Below are 15,096 nucleotides of genomic sequence, written 5' to 3'. Positions count from 1 at the left end.
TGGCTGTATGTGAAGTTTGGTCCTGATCCTGCAAATCTCCCAAGGTTTTATAGCCGCCACCCCATTTTGGTTACACAGAATTTCCTCTCTTGTGAGTAATCATGCAGGGTTTTGATGGTGTATCCAGTGCCTCCCAACTAGGGGAGGCTTTGTATCATGTTTGGTCCTGCTCCTGCAACCTTCCAGTGCTTTAGAGCCACCCTTGTCAGGGTGATGTTGGACGTCCTGAACTAAGCCCCCGTACCTCTCCCCTCTCCTTGGGATACTGTGGAAAGTTAAAACAGGCTGCTGCAATTTTGTCAATGGGTGAAACAGCACCACTGCTCAGGCAAAAGTACTGCAGCAGGACAGGGGTTGGGGGGGAGGCCTCAGATTATGCACAGTAGTTTATTAGCCCAGTCATGCAGCCAGGAGTTGTGGGTTATTTCAAAAAGAAGCTACTGTGAGTACCTTATTGAGCCACCATGGCTTAAAGTGTTGTTTGAAGGCAGCCAATGTCAGCATAAGGCCTTTGCCTGTACAACCTTCATGGTTCCTGTACACAAACAAGGCTGTGTTCACATAATTTTTAACCCCAACTGGTTTCATTTCTCAATCAAAATATACAAACATCTTAAAGCGAAAGAAGCTGAGGCAGCCTTTGGCCAGCCATGGGCCCTTTGTTCCTGGTGTTTAAATCTCCGGATCTTGCTGGAAGCCCATCTGGTCCAGATTCCAGTGCTGCTCATTCCTCTATTCCTTCATGGGTGGGAAAGAGCTACCAGAAACGACTCCAGCAGTCCAAGGCTGAGTGTTATAGGAGGACCAACGCTGGCTTTTGATGGTGGGATAGGTGGAGGGATGGCCTAATGGGCCACTGCTACTGAGTCCAAAAGACTGGGCAGCCAGGTTCATAACCCAGTGAGGGCTGGCATCTCTGCAGCTATTCCAGAAATGGTCGTCTCCAAGCCCCTTTTGCTTTCAAACCTACATTTGTTCACAGCCATTTTGTATCCACTGCCATCTTTAACTCTTTTGTCCTCCTCGTGTCTTCTGACTTTCTGGCGTAACCGTGAAGGGCCCCCCTGCCCCCTTCTTCTCCACCAATGTAAAGCATGCCAAGGGGCTCTGCGGCCCTCCAGCCTAGGCAAGCCCCGTGAAGAATCTGTCCAGTCTTGTGGGTGGGAAGCTCGTGGCCCTCCAGGTGTTGTGGGACTGCAACTCCCATCATCCCTCACCACTGGCTATGCTGGCTAGGGCTGATGGGAGCTGCAGTCCCACCACCCATTAAGAGGAGGATGCAGCCAGGCCTTGATGCCCGGCTTTCGAGCTGGATTCCCGGTGCGCCCCCGCGCGCCGACGGACCGAAGGCTGCGGACGGGCTCTCCGCCGGGCCGGGGCGCGCGCGGAGCGCTTGGACCCGCCGGGGCGCTGACGTCACCTGCCCCGCTCCCCTGTTCCCGCGGGGCGGGGGCCGAATGCCCTCGGCGCCGGGGTCTGGCGCCCTGCTGCGCCGCCGACGTCTCGGGGCGGCTCGCCGGCGATCGGGCCGCTGAGGCGCGCGCGCCGCGCACCGAAGGCCTGCCGGGGCCGCTCCGCCGCTCCGGAGCCGGCGCGCAGCGGCGTCGAGCGCCCCTGCCGGGCCGCCTCGGCGGGCTCCCCGCGCCAGCCTCCCCGGGCCGCCGCCCCTCGCGCCCGCCCCGCCCCGCCCCGCGCGCCCCGCCTCCTCCGGGCCTGCGCGGCGGCGGCGACTCCGGCTCCTCGTGCGCCCGCGGGCCGGCGATGGCGGCGCTTCACGGGGCGGCCACCAAGGCCGGCGCCCCTCCGCAGATCCCCGACACCCGCCGCGAGCTGGCCGAGCTGGTCAAGCGCAAGCAGGAGCTGGCGGTGAGAGGCCGGGCCGGGCCGGGCGAGGCTGCCGCGGGCGGGCGGGCGAGCGGGGCTGCGAAGCGGCGCCGCGGCGCGCCCGCGCGGGGCCTTCGCGGCGGCCGCCCGGGCCGGCGCTGCGCAGAGCCGCCGCCGCCCCCCGCTCAGCCGCTTCTCCCCCCAGGAGACGCTGGCCAACCTGGAGCGCCAGATCTACGCCTTCGAGGGCAGCTACCTGGAGGACACGCAGATGTACGGGAACATCATCCGCGGCTGGGACCGCTACCTCACCAACCAGAAGTGAGTGGCGCGCCGCAGGGGCCCGGCGGCGAGGAGGGGCGCGCCTGGCCGAGGCCTCCCGGCGGCCGCCGCGCCTCGGCCCGGCCCGGCCCGGCTCGGCGCGGGGCCTCCGCCCCCGGCGTCGGGGCAGCGCGCGACGCAGCACCAGCGGCCCCCGGGGCGGCCTCCTGGCGCGCCGGCCGCCGAGGCCGCCCTCCCCTGCGGGCCCCCGGGGAGGCGGGTTGCCGGGGCCAGGCCCCTCGGGGTCGCCGCCCCCGGGCCCTCCCACTCCCGCGGCGCCCTCCCACGGCGCTCTCTTGTGCCCAGGAACTCCAACAGCAAGAACGACCGACGGAACCGGAAGTTCAAGGAAGCGGAGCGGCTGTTCAGCAAGTCCTCGGTCACGTCGGCGGCCGTGAGTGCCCCTCTGGGGCCGGGCCGGGCCGGGCCGGGCCGGGGCGGGGAGGGCGCGGCGCGGCGGCGGCGGCTCTCCCTCCCCCAGGCCTGCGCGCCGCCTTGGGCTGCTCGGGAGGAGTCGCTGAAGCGATCCCTCTGTGGGGCCCCGGGCGTGAAAGAGGAGTGGCGGCGGCGGCCTGCTCTCTGCCTAGGCTCAGGCGGCCCCCTGCTCCCCCCCACTCCTGCCTCCTCTGGTCTGGACTGAGCTGCTGCTCGCTTGCGCCGTCTGGCACAGGCCGGCCCGGCGGCTTCTCCGGCACAGAAGGCTCCTTCCCGTCTCGAGGGTCAGGGAGCCTTTCCTTCTCCACATGTTGTTGGACTGCTCCTGCCGTCATCCCTGGCCATTGATCACGCTGGCAGGCCAGCAACATCTCAAGGGCCGCAGGTTCCCCACCCCTCTAATTTGGAGATGCCAGGGACTGAAAATGCAGCCCTTCCTGTGTGTGAAGCAGCTGCCCACCATGGGACTGTGGGATCTCCCTGAGCTTTCTTACTGGACTTCTGGGTGGCTTTTGGTGCGTCTCCTGGGTTTGCCCAGTTATTGTTCCACTTAACTTTATAGCCAGACAGGAGAGAAGCCCACTTTTCCATTTAATTTTGAAAGGAGGCATATGGTTCTCAAGATGCTGCCAGGTGGCAAACGCTGTGCTTGCCCATCACATAGCCACAGGAGTGCAGGCAGATCTGAGCATCATCTTCATGCTTGTGTTCCTCTGTGAGCATGCAGAGGAGTGGGCTGGAGTCTGCCAGGTGCTCTCACAATCCTCATTCAGGTCTTATCTGGTTTTTAGGCGGTAAGTGCATTGGCTGGAGTTCAGGATCAGCTCATTGAGAAGCGTAAGTTGGCTTTCCCTCTTTGTGACTCAGTCACATTTGCTGTGTACTACCCCCTGCCTCCTGCATGCTGTGCAAGCCCTCTGAAATCTGATGTAGAACTTCAGCAAATATGCATGGGCAGATCCTTCTGGGACTGGAGCACTTCAGGATGCAGGTGGAATCCCTGCCTATGGAAAGCTAATATGTCAAGGGGAAGGCCAGTCCTTGCATCCTGTCTATATGGATTGCTTACTTATACTTCTATCCCACTTTGCTGAAGGAAGAGCGGGATATATATGTAAAGAAAAAAAACAATCCCTTACTCATATGTGAGTGGGGCATGCATCACCCTGCCCCTCTTTTTGTTGCCCTGCCATGGGGGTTTCCTGTCAAGCTGCTGGGGGCTGCCCTTGCTTCTACCAGATGGGGCACCAAACTGCTTTCCAGCCAGGATTGAGGAAGGGGTCCTTCCTACAGCTGAGCTCCTGAGGCTTGCCTGGGTTTCTCCCATTCCAGGGGAGCCTGGCAGTGGGACAGAGAGCGATACTTCGCCAGATTTCCACAACCAGGAGAATGAGCCAAGCCAGGAGGAAGCGGAAGAGTTGGATGGCTCCGTTCAAGGGGTGAAACCCCAGAAAGCTGCATCTTCCACTTCAGGCAGCCACCACAGCAGCCACAAAAAGCGGAAGAACAAGAACCGGCACAGGTGAGCCAGGCGAGGCCCAGGTGGCTGGGCTGCCTGTGGTGGGCTGGGAAGGACCCTTCCCTTGGAGCCCCCCCCCCCCCCCGATCATTTCTCTGACTTGGCACAGATTTACATCTTGTCCGACCAAACCTCTCTTTTGTGGAGGACTTCGGGGGGGCATTGGTGAAAATAGCTTTATTTTATTATCTCATCCAAGAAGCTCAGGGTGACATATATATGGCACTACATCCACATCTGTTTTATCCTCTCAACAAGAGGCAGGGTAGGCTGAGAGAGTACAAGTGGCCAAAGCTTGCCAGCTGGGGATTTGAGCCTGGGTCTCCCCGATCAGAGCCAGGAATGTAAAATTTCTGGACATTTTGAAGCCATGGGGGAAAAAACAGGTTTTGTTCTGGGGGTGGGGCGTTTGAAAAAAGCAGAAATATCGGGGGAAATAAAAAAATGTGCAATATTTCTTTTAGTCCTCTTTGTAGATCTGAAGTCACTTCGTTACTTCAGGACAGCATTTTCCGATTTGGTACCCTCCAGACGCTTTGGACTTAACCTTCTGTCATCCCCAGCCAGCATGGCCAATGGTTAGGAATGCTGGGAGTTGTAGTCCAATATATTTTGAAAGAACTAAGTTGGGTAAGGCTGCTTTAGGAACATAAAATATATTATGTATAACTTGGTTTGCTTATAAAATTATCATTAAAATTAAAAGTATTTAAAAGGAAATTCAGTAAGTTCGTAATTACTGTCTGAATATACTTTTAAATTTAATATACCAAACGTAATAGTTTTATGGGCAAGCCGTGTTGTATGTTTTAGATTCCTATTTTATGTCTGACCAGAGGCAACCTTCTTAGAAGCCAGAAGAGCTGAAAGCAGAGGAAGATTGGTGTACAGTGCCTGTTCCTGTTTGTGAGGAAGTTTAGGGAGCAATCCTGTGGCCCCTGGAGGGGAGGGGGATAGGATAATTTGGATTCCTGGATCTGTGGTCAGAGACAGTGCTCTAATTGCGGGTCCAGGAATCCGCTCTCCCCTCCCCCTTCCTCTTGCAGCTGGCAGGGAAGGAATCGCACCCGCTGTCTCTCCGAGGTTGCAGAGATGACCTTGGAGAGGGGCTAAAGGGAGCGTGCCGGTGGGCAGGGAGGGAACGGGACTCGGGAATCTGGGATATGATGTATCCCAAGGCCCCCCCAGCCTCCTTCCCTCCTGCTCTGACGTGCCCCAGCTAGACAGGCAAAAAAGCCCGTCCAGCCAAAACGCAGAGCGGGAGGAGCACAGAGGTGAAGATTGCCTCTGCTGATCCTCCCACTCTGCATAGGATGCCCATTAGCCTCAGAGTTCAGGGGCTTATGGGCATCACCCTAGGAACTTCCTAAACCTGCTCCTGTTGTGGGCTGGAGTTTAGGGAAATCTGATCTAAAGGAAAAGCTTTTGAGATCTTACTTAGCTGAGAAAGCGTCTCATGCCTATTAGGATTCGTAACCAAACATATTTAATTTAAGCATTCTCAACCTATTATTTAAAGAGTGACATTTTATTCACTTTTGTAAATAATTGCTTTTAATAAACACCTTATTTTTTGTTCATTTAGAAAGGTTCTGTGAAGGTGGTGTCAATTCCATGCCTATGCCATAGGAACAAGGTTACTGAACTTCTTTAGTTAAAGAGGGTTTATTCTGGTGGCAGCAGTTAAAAGTTTTTATAGCTGAGGCAGCGTTCCCTAGCAGCGAGGTCTGATTTGGAAATTTTATTAAAAACTGTGGTAGTGAGTTCCATTGACCCAAAAGGCTTTTTGCTTTTTTGAAAGGAACATGGGTGGGATTACCCACGCACTGTTTCACTGCAATTAGTAGTAGTGATGAGATAACCTGTAATGCTTCTTCCACATGAGGGTTTTAGAACTCTCTTCATATACTGATGCAGAACAGGTCCGGAAAGACAGGACTCTATAGAACAAAATTCAAACTGTTAAGAGTGCACATTTTCTTCACATATTACTCTAGTCACATGTAGAGATGTCAAGGCCCTGAAAACCCCCAGAAAAATTAGAAAAAACGCAATTTTTCCCAGTTTTTTCCCAAGGACCATTTTTGTTTTTTTCCAAAAAATGGAACAGCTTTGGATTATGAAATATTTTCTTGTTGAATTTAAAGCAAAGTATTTACAGCCTTTATTCTCCCCAAAATTATTTCTAAAATCTATGTAATAAGAACACTTTTATAGAAAGGCTAGAGGTGTAAGAAGTCTGGAAATAATGAAGCCATGGGGAAAATACTTTTTTAATCCTCTCTGTAAGATTCCCAGCATAGTTAGTTCTTTCATTCCTTATTAAAATTATTGCTCTAAAGTATATTTTACTGACAGACATTTATGCTCAGTTTACCAACATGTGAGTAGAGTCACCATTGTGCATTCTTGACAGCTTGGGTTTTGTTCTATAGAGTCCTGTGTTTCTGATGCTGTAGCAGTCATTTAATGTAGTTCTAATCTGTTCAGACAATACTTAGAGATTTACTAACTGAGTTCACTTTTAAAAGTTCTAAAATAGAATGATAATTTTATGAGCAAACTAAGTAATACATAAAATAACTTTAGGAACAGAAAGGCTCCTTTATGTTCCTAAAGCAGCTCTCCCTAACCTGGTGCCCTCTGGGTGTTTTGGACTACAGTGCCCAGCATTCCTGACCATTCACCATGCTGCCTCAGGCTGATGGGAGCTGACGTCCAAAACATCTGGAGGGCATCAGGTTTGCTGTCTTAAAGCAACAAACGTGACTTTAGATTTGTAGAGAGTGCTAAAAAAATAAGTATTGCTTATTTTTACATTTTTCAAAAAATTCCAGTCTTTCCATGGGGGAAAATGGAAAACCATTTTCTATGGTTTTTCTCCATAGTCTCAAAATTTCCAGAAATTTTACATCTTTAGTCACATTTTGGGAAACTGATAATGACTTAGACATTTAGGGATGCTCCATCAGTAAAAGGTACATTCGGTCAAGAATTTTAATAGGAAATAGAAGAACTATGCTGAGAATCTTACAGAGAAGATATGAGGGGAGATATGATAGCACCCTTCAAGTACTTGAAAGGTTGTCACAGAGAAGAAGGCCAGGATCTCTTCTCCATCATCCCAGAGTGCAGGACACGGAATCATGGGCTCAAGTTACAGGAAGCCAGATTCCGGCTGAACATCAGGAAAAACTTCCTGACTGTAAGAGCAATACGACAATGGAACCAATTACCTGGGGAGGTGGTGGGCTCTCCCACACTGGAGGCCTTCAAGATGAGGCTGGACAGCCATTTGTTAGGGATACTCTGACTTGGATTCCTGCTTTGAGCAGGGGGTTGGACTCGATGGCCTTGTAGGCCCCTTCCAACCCTACTATTCTATGAGCCTATAAGATTTTAAAAACTTCCCTGTTTTTTAAAAAAAATTCCCTGCACCTCCTCCTCCAAGTCATTAATAAAAATGTGGAAGAGCACTGGGCCCAGGACTGAGCCCTGCGGTACCCTACTCGTTACTTCTCCCCAGTTTGAGAAGGTTCCCATTGATAAGCACTCTTTGAGTCCGATTCTGTAGCCAACTGTGGATCCACCGGATCGTTGTTTCCTCTAGCCCACTTTGCGCTAGTTTGCTCATCAGGAGATCCTGGGGAACTTTGTTGAAAGCTTTGCTGAAATAGAGGTGTATGATGTCTACAGCATCCCCGCGGTCTACAAGGGAGGTTACTTGATCAAAAAATGAGATCAGATTTGTCTGGCAGGACTTGTTTTTGACAAATCCATGTTGGCTTCGAGTAATCACGGCATTGTTGTCAAGGTGCTTCCAGATGGATTGCTTTATCATCTGCTCCAGAATTTTCCCAGGGATTGATGTCAGACTGACTGGTCTGTAGTTCCCAGGTTCCTCCTTTTTACCCTTTTTGAAGATAGGGACAACATTAGCCCTCCTCCAGTCATCTGGCACTTCCCCCGTCCTCCATGATTTCTCAAAGAGAATAGACAGCGGTTCTGAGAGTTCTTCTGCCAGTTCCTTGATTACTCTAGGATGCAGTTCATCTGGCCCTGGAGATTTGAACTCATTCCAAGTAATGAGGTGTTCCTTGACCATATGCCTATCGATCTCAAGCTGCAATCCTGCCCCTCCAGCCTGCACTTCGCCTTTGCCAGGGGGGTCATAGACCCTCTTTTGGGAGAAGACTGAGCCAAAGTAGGAATTGAGCACCTCTGCCTTTTCTTTGTCATCTGTTATCATTTTGCCATCCTTATTTAATAGCTGAACAACCATTTCTTTCCTCTGCCTTCTACTATGCACGTAGCTGAAGAAAGCCTTTTTGTTGTTTTTAGCATCCCTCGCTAACCTCAGCTCGTTCTCAGCTTTACCCTTCCTGACACCATCCCTGCAATTCTGCGCTACCTGCCTGTACTTTTCCTTTGTTACTTGGCCTTCTTTCCACTTCCTGTATGTGTCCTTTTTTGTTTTCAGGTCATCCCTAAGCTTTTTGTGAAGCCACATTGGCTTCTTCTGTTGTCTTCCACCTTTTCTTCTTGTTGGAATTGTTTGTGATTGTGCCTTGAGAATTTCCTTTTTTAAAAGCTCCCACCCATCTTGGACTCCTTTTCTTGTTAGCGTCGCTTGCCATGGGACCTTACTGATCACTGTTCTGAGTTTATTAAAATCAGCTTTCCTGAAATCCAGGGTACGCGTTTGACTACACTCGGCTTTTGCTTCCCTTAGAACCAAGAACTCAAGTGCAACATGGTCGCTTTCCCCCAGAGTTCCTGTAACTGCTACTTTATCCACTAAGTCATCTCTGTTGGTTAGGATCAAGTCAAGGATAGCCGATCCTCTAGTTCCTTCCTCTACTTTCTGTAGGAGGAAGTTATCAATATATGAACATTCCTTTTCATTCTCAAAGAAAATATTTTATAATCCCAAACTGTTCAATTCTACACATTGGGGGGACGGGACAAAAAGGGTCCTTGGGGGAAAATATGTTTCGCCTCCTCACTTTCCCAGGTTTTTTTCTGGGCCTTCACATCTCTGGGCAGAGCCTAGCCCTCTGTCCACTGCTCTACCATGCTAGCTGTCGTGAGCCAACTCCCTTTTGGGCTCCATGTAGAAAAGCAACCCCTTGCCCAAGAAGGCTTGTGGTCCACAGCAAAAGGGAGGTTCCTAAAGCAGCAGCATTTTTGCCAGAGGCTCTACGTCAAATAGAAAAGAGTCCTCTTCCCTTCAATGCATGTGAGATGGAAACTGCCAATTAAATCTAACAAAAAGCATCCTGTGATTAGGATTATTTACATAGTGCCATCTGTGTTCTTGATTGTGTACAAAGAATGAGAGGATTAGTCTGCCTTCCCCAAGGGTCATCTTACAGTGTAGAAAATGACCAAAGGGAGGGGAGGGAAACGCATGTCGGGGTAAACGGGGGAAGAAAATGAAACGATTACAGTTACATATAGGATGTTTAAGTGCAAAACGTCAGCTTGCAAGTACTTCCAGCGGTGAGAGGGGCGGGGAGGAAGAGTTTTAATGTGGTTTTAATGTTCTATATATTTTATATTGTTTTATTATGTGCTGTTTGGTTTTAATTTTTGTGAACCACCCAGAGAGCTTCGGCTATTGGGCGGTATAGAAATGAAATTAATAAGAAAGGAAGGAAGGAGAAGGAAGGAAGGAAGGAAGGAGAGAGAGAGAGAGAGAAAGCAAGCAAGCAAGCAAGCAAGCAAGCGGGCCCAGTTAAATTCTTCTTCACTGCTGAGAGAAATATGAAATTTTCCAAAGAACTGGCTACTGGCCTTCATTGTGTAGAACTCACAGTGGCAGAAAGCAAGCTTGGCTTCCATCTGGCAAACGAGCTCAGGCAAGGCCATAAGCAGAAAGAGCCCATCCTGAAAGGCGCTGGGCCTTCATGCCAGCAATGTTTGCGGTGGGGGCAGGGCAAGGTTGCAAAAGGTTAGGCTCTGCCACACTGCCCCATGGACTCTTGGAGGCATCTGGATCTGACAGCCCGTAGGGTCCTGAAGGTGAAAGCAGATGCAGGGACAGCCCTTCTTTGCCATTGCTTAGATCCAGCCTGTGCATCATACTTCCACTGTAAAGACGATGGTCATGTGTTCTGCCTCCTTTTAAGCCTGGCTACTCCGTCTATCAGGCAAAGCAGCAGCTGGGGGTTAGTTGTCCCTTTCCTGCAGCAGGAGTGGGCTGTTCTTGCCCTCTGGAAGGGCTCATGCTTGCTTTTCCCCTGCCAAACCCCTGTTGAGGGAGAGGATTAACCTTGCACTCTAGTCCAGAATCCTGCAGAACTGTGGTATCAGACTTGCTCAAGACAAGTGTGATTTGGCACATTCTGAAAGATTATTCCCCAAACGTGAGAGTTTTCTATCATTCTTTGCTGTTGTGGGATGTTCCTGCCTCTCCCTTCCTCATGGGTGCACACACACTGTGTGAGTGGTCTGTTATTTCGTGCAACTCAGTTCCCATGAGATTCCATTCTGAGTTTGTGAGTGAGACTGGTGGGTGGGTGTGAGAGAGAGAGAGAGAGAATGAGAATGAATGGATGTTTGGGGCAGAATCTGTTCTGGTGCTTCTTCCGTCTTTGCTTTTGCTGTAACAGGTCACCTGGAGTCCTTCCTTAAACTCTTACATCCTTGCATGTCAGCATAATGGCTGCTGCTCTGCCGTTGTACTTGTGGCTTCAAGAGCCACGTTTGGTGACCTTCCTTGCCTGCCTGCTGCCCCTACAGCTTTTCTCCCATTGATCCCCATAGAAATGCTTGTAGGATGGGAATCTCCAGGGTGTCAAACTGAGGGGCGGGGAGGGAGGAGGATTTTGCATTTCTCTTTTATGATATGTGTGTCGCTGGCTCTTTTTTGAAAGAATAATCTTGCTAGGGTGGCTAATCAACTAATTGATTTAATTTGTTAGTATATTAATTTCTATTGCTTTCTTCCTTTCAAATGCTTCCCCTCAGCCCGTCTGGCATGTTTGATTATGACTTTGAGTAAGTTTGACTTGTCTTGACTTAGTTTTTGTGCTGTGATGTTAGTATGTAGACCTTTTTCCTTCTCCTCCCCTTCACCTCCTCTCCCCCACCCTCCCGTCCTTGTCAAAGCTATTCTAACCCATAGTTTATCTGTTTAATTGTAGGTATGTATATTAGGTTAGGCTGGCAAGTTTTTTAAAATACAGACAAAAGCGCAACGGAGGTAATGTTTTATTTAATAACCTTGGCAAAAAAAAATTCAACCGGCTTCCCTCTTCCGCTTCTTTACATCATCTTAAAACGCAGATAAACTTCTATTGAGTTTTTAAAAACTGGTTTTTCTTGCTTTGCTTTCTAAAGCCAATTGCTCCAAGTGGATTTGGCAGTGTCCCCACAAATGCAAAATATGCAAGACCCTAGTTTGATTATCATGAGCAGAGCTAAATCCTCTTATATGCTGACATCCAATAAGTTACTGCTGTCTCCTCCTCAGAGCTGCACCTTTAACATGCTAACATAGTGCATGACATGTTCACAGTCTTTGTATGCTGCCTAACTCCCTAATTGGTTTTTCCTTTTGAGTGCGTGGGTGGAATCTACATTTTGGTGCAGGGTTGGGGTGTGGGCCTGGTTGAATTGGGATGCCGGGATGAATAACTGTGTGCCTTTGGCTGTAGCTGCTGCCATGGGCAGTGGCCATGTCTTTGGACCTGCCCTAGGACTGAATCCCAGCTGACTGCTCTCCTCTCTCCCTTCCCTTGCAGGATTGATCTCAAGTTGAACAAAAAACCCCGAGCTGTAAGTATTCACCTGTTGTCCTTGGGGTTGTCCTTCGGGCTCTCTAGGACCCAAATCAGGTGCTCATTCCAATGTCAGTGGAATTGGGGTGGAGTCCATACAAAACCTGTCCTAAATTTGCTAGAAAATAAATGGAGGGGCCTCCTCAAGTTTCCCTAAGGAAAAAGGACGCCAGTCTTCTTAGAATGCCTTATTTTAATGAATGAACATTGTTAGGTGGTTTAATTTCTAAGCTGTACTTTCCAAATGTGGGGTTGGTTTTGGCTTTTTCTGTGAAAATTCCCTGCTTTGCTCATTCTCCCTGCCTTTACCCATACAGAGCGTGGGTGTGCCTGGAGGTGTTGCGTCAGCTACTTGCATAAGCATCCGCACTGATGCTCTGTCTCCTCTCCTTTCAATAGGACTACTAGGCTCCTCCATGCTGAATCTTCCAGGAGCTGTCCCTCTCCCCCACTGCCACCCCTGACAGTCCACACCAAGAGACTGAATAAGCACAACGACAGCTCCCTCCCAGACCACGCACCTCTGTTGCTTGCGGCCCAGATGTGATGGCAGCAGTCCCTGGTGACGGCTGGTGCTGCTGCTTGTCTCCTTGCTGATTAGAAAAGGACGCCCTTCTCTGGCTAGTCGCTGCCACTTCATACTGTGTCAAATAACCATTCAGAGATGTGCTTATGGATGTTTCCTTCTACTTTTGCTGCCTCCTGGTTTAATGTTTTGTCTCCTGTATGTTTATTTTTTAATTAAACCTTGATATTTAATTTTCCACTTTTTTAAGATCAATTGTACAGCCCTCTTGTCTGTTAAACCCTCTTTCTTTTGTGGGGGCCTGAACAGGGCGACCCTCTTCAACATGAAAAAGGTGGTTTCATTTAATTGTCCTGAAGCTTCTGCTGACAACTTGAGGAAAAGGGTGTGGTGGGTCCAGAGTCTCTTTTTAATACTCATGCCTGCTGTTTGTAAATAAAACAATAGAAAATCTTCCTCTCACCGAGCTTGTTTCTTAGTGAAAGCCAACCCTGGAAGTAGGTGTGGGTCAGTTCTGGATGCTGCTTTGTAAGCTACATAACTCAGACATCAAGGCAGGAGAAAGCAGCAGCTGCCTCCGGGGACAACCAAGGACTAGGGCTGCAAGCAGAGGCGCTTGGGTGGGGGTGCCTGCGGCAGAAGGGCCGGTGGGCAAAGAGCTTTATCCAACATGGGTGTTGAACTCCCAATGAACAGAGCTGGATAGCAGAGGGATGTCTTAACACTTGTTCTGGCGTCTTTGGGCTTCCCTGCCCATCCCTGGGCCAAGAGGCACAGCCACAGCTGGCAGAAAGATAAGGCAGGAGGACTTCAGTGCCACTGAAATGTCTCGCCTCGTACTGGGTGTGTAGAGAAATCCTCTCCCCCGCTGGAGCAACGGGCTTTGGGCTTTGTGTGGTGTATGACTGCCTACCTGCTGGAGAGCAGGAGTTTGGGGCTTTTCAGCACAAGGAGCTCCTTGTTCTAAGGGGACATTTGTTCCCTTGAAGTAAAGGTTGCTGCTCTGCAAAGGCAGCGCGATATCTGGGCAAGATGCTATGGGGCATGATAGCAGCATCCCCACCCCAAGCTTTGTGTGACTGATCCTCTGCAGTCACAGAGAATGAGGTTCTTGGGGGAGGGAGGCCATCCCTCCCAGGAAAGGGAAATGATCCCTTGGAAGAGACTTGGTGCGGGGCGGCGGGGGGAGAAAAGTGGATATCCTCTCATCCTGAGGAAGTGCCTCCAGCAGGTGGGGGGGCGCAGTAGGCTTATCGTGTTGGATTCAATGATTTAAAACATAGTTGGGTTTCTGACAGGCATGTAGAAGGCATGGTGAATTGTCAGCCTGGGGCAAAGGTTATAGACATAACATGTCATCTAATGAGTGTGGGGAGTCAGCAGCTCTGGTGCAAGTGAGGAAAATGTAGTCGTGAGATCCTGGAAGCCAAATTCAGGGTGCTGGGTAGGAAGTTGAAAGCCAGCATCTCAAGGCTGGCATTCATGAAATGCTACCTGTTCCAGGGGCAGGGGCAGCTGGACAGGTGAAGCTGAGGAGTCCCTGTGCAGATGCGATGGAGGTGTGTGTGTGGGGGGGGTAGATTGGTTAGGCACTGGGAAACATTTTGGGACAAACTGGGCCTGTCCAAGAGGGATGGGTAGAGCACATAAAAAGAGTGGCAGAGCAGCTTTTAAAATGAACTCGGGGGGGGGGGGAGCTGATGGCCTGGGGCATGCCTGTTTGGGTTGAATCATCCCTAGGGCATGGCTGTGATAATGTTTCCAATTCTCCACATGAGGAGAGGGGGGAAATAGGCCATGAGCATGCAGTAAAACACGATAGTCAAAAATGCAGATGCCAGAGACACCCGGAGAGGTATGCTGATCTGGGTTGCATGATCACTGTAAGCCACGGAGGGCTGTGACACGTGCCAGGCGTTTTTTGAATATTCAAGCCACAGCTGTGGCTGGTGTTGCCCAAACCCAGGCATAACAGTAGAACAGGCCATGAGTTATGCAAGGGTTGTTTAACCCTAGCACAACCCCCACTGCCCAGGTTCGGGCAACATGACAAGCTGCAGCTATGACTTGAAATTTCCAAATGACTGCCTGTGCATGCCACAGCCCACCATGGCTTATTTGATGGTGTGAACCAGCCCACTTTGTATAGGTTTTTTTGCTCATGGTAAGCTGCTTGGTAGCAGAGCAGCAGCCACCTCCTGTCATATTTGGTAACATTTTTGGTATGTCACTTAAAGAAACTCAGAGCCAAGTCATGCAAAGGTGGAAAAACCTGACAGGATGATAACCCAAGTGATGCTGCCCAAAGCATTTCTAAAGGTCACATATGTAAGGCTAAATATAGCGAAACCACTCACATCAGAGCTGCACGTAATCAAGAGCCCCCAGGTTGGGTAGCCAATAGTGGGATTACCAGATATGCAAACATACTCCAACCCTGGAGTGATCCCCACCCCCCACCCCTATGATCTAATCACTGGTCCAAGCGCGGATGGGGAATTTCCTGACTTCTCGGAGATGCCGCCCTTCTGCAAAACCTTGGGTGTAAGCCCTGCCTTTATTGCCTTGCCCACCCCAATGGCCCTTTTAGAATTCTTGATGGCTTTTGCAACGAGTCATTCTCACCATTTGTTGGTCCAAAATTGCTGTTGATTCTTCAGGAGACACTTCCTCTGGCCCTTTTATGT

At 50.2% G+C, this 15,096-nt stretch overlaps 1 protein-coding gene across 5 annotated transcripts; it reads left to right on the top strand.

Moving 5' to 3' along the window:
- The first annotated feature begins 1,709 nt into the window (after positions 1–1,709).
- MEAF6 (MYST/Esa1 associated factor 6) lies at positions 1,710–12,864 on the top strand. Of its 5 annotated transcripts, none has more exons than XR_014785224.1 (9): positions 1,710–1,866; positions 2,030–2,145; positions 2,452–2,539; positions 3,372–3,417; positions 3,913–4,102; positions 11,072–11,101; positions 11,248–11,306; positions 11,848–11,881; positions 12,283–12,864. XR_014785224.1 is itself a non-coding variant. In XM_084816255.1 (7 exons), exons 1-7 carry the CDS (start codon positions 1,762–1,764, stop codon positions 12,289–12,291), a joined length of 588 nt encoding a protein of 195 aa, XP_084672381.1. In that variant the 5' UTR covers positions 1,710–1,761; the 3' UTR covers positions 12,292–12,864. The 5 variants fall into 5 exon arrangements, 1 of the variants encoding a protein (XP_084672381.1); XR_014785222.1 differs by lacking the exon at positions 11,072–11,101 and adding an exon at positions 4,564–4,729; XR_014785225.1 differs by lacking the exon at positions 11,072–11,101.
- Positions 12,865–15,096: the final 2,232 nt, after the last annotated feature.

The sequence above is a fragment of the Heloderma suspectum genome, chromosome 10 (genome assembly GCF_057233095.1).
Source record: "Heloderma suspectum isolate Gila_16-S chromosome 10, 16-S_ref, whole genome shotgun sequence".
In the NCBI taxonomy this organism is placed as follows: domain Eukaryota; kingdom Metazoa; phylum Chordata; class Lepidosauria; order Squamata; family Helodermatidae; genus Heloderma; species Heloderma suspectum.
The sequence above is the reverse complement of the archived record's forward strand: the minus strand, read 5'-3'. Positions and strand labels throughout refer to the sequence as shown.

What these genes read in the sequence shown, in the direction of transcription:
- MEAF6 (XM_084816255.1), top strand. Translation starts at nt 1,762, where the DNA reads ATGGCGGCGCTTCACGGGGCGGCCACCAAGGCCGGCGCCCCTCCGCAG. An exon ending in CGCTACCTCACCAACCAGAA is followed by an intron (nt 2,146 to 2,451) that starts GTGAGTGGCGCG and finishes TCTTGTGCCCAG; the next exon opens with GAACTCCAACAGCAAGAACG. An exon ending in CCTCGGTCACGTCGGCGGCC is followed by an intron (nt 2,540 to 3,371) that starts GTGAGTGCCCCT and finishes TCTGGTTTTTAG; the next exon opens with GCGGTAAGTGCATTGGCTGG.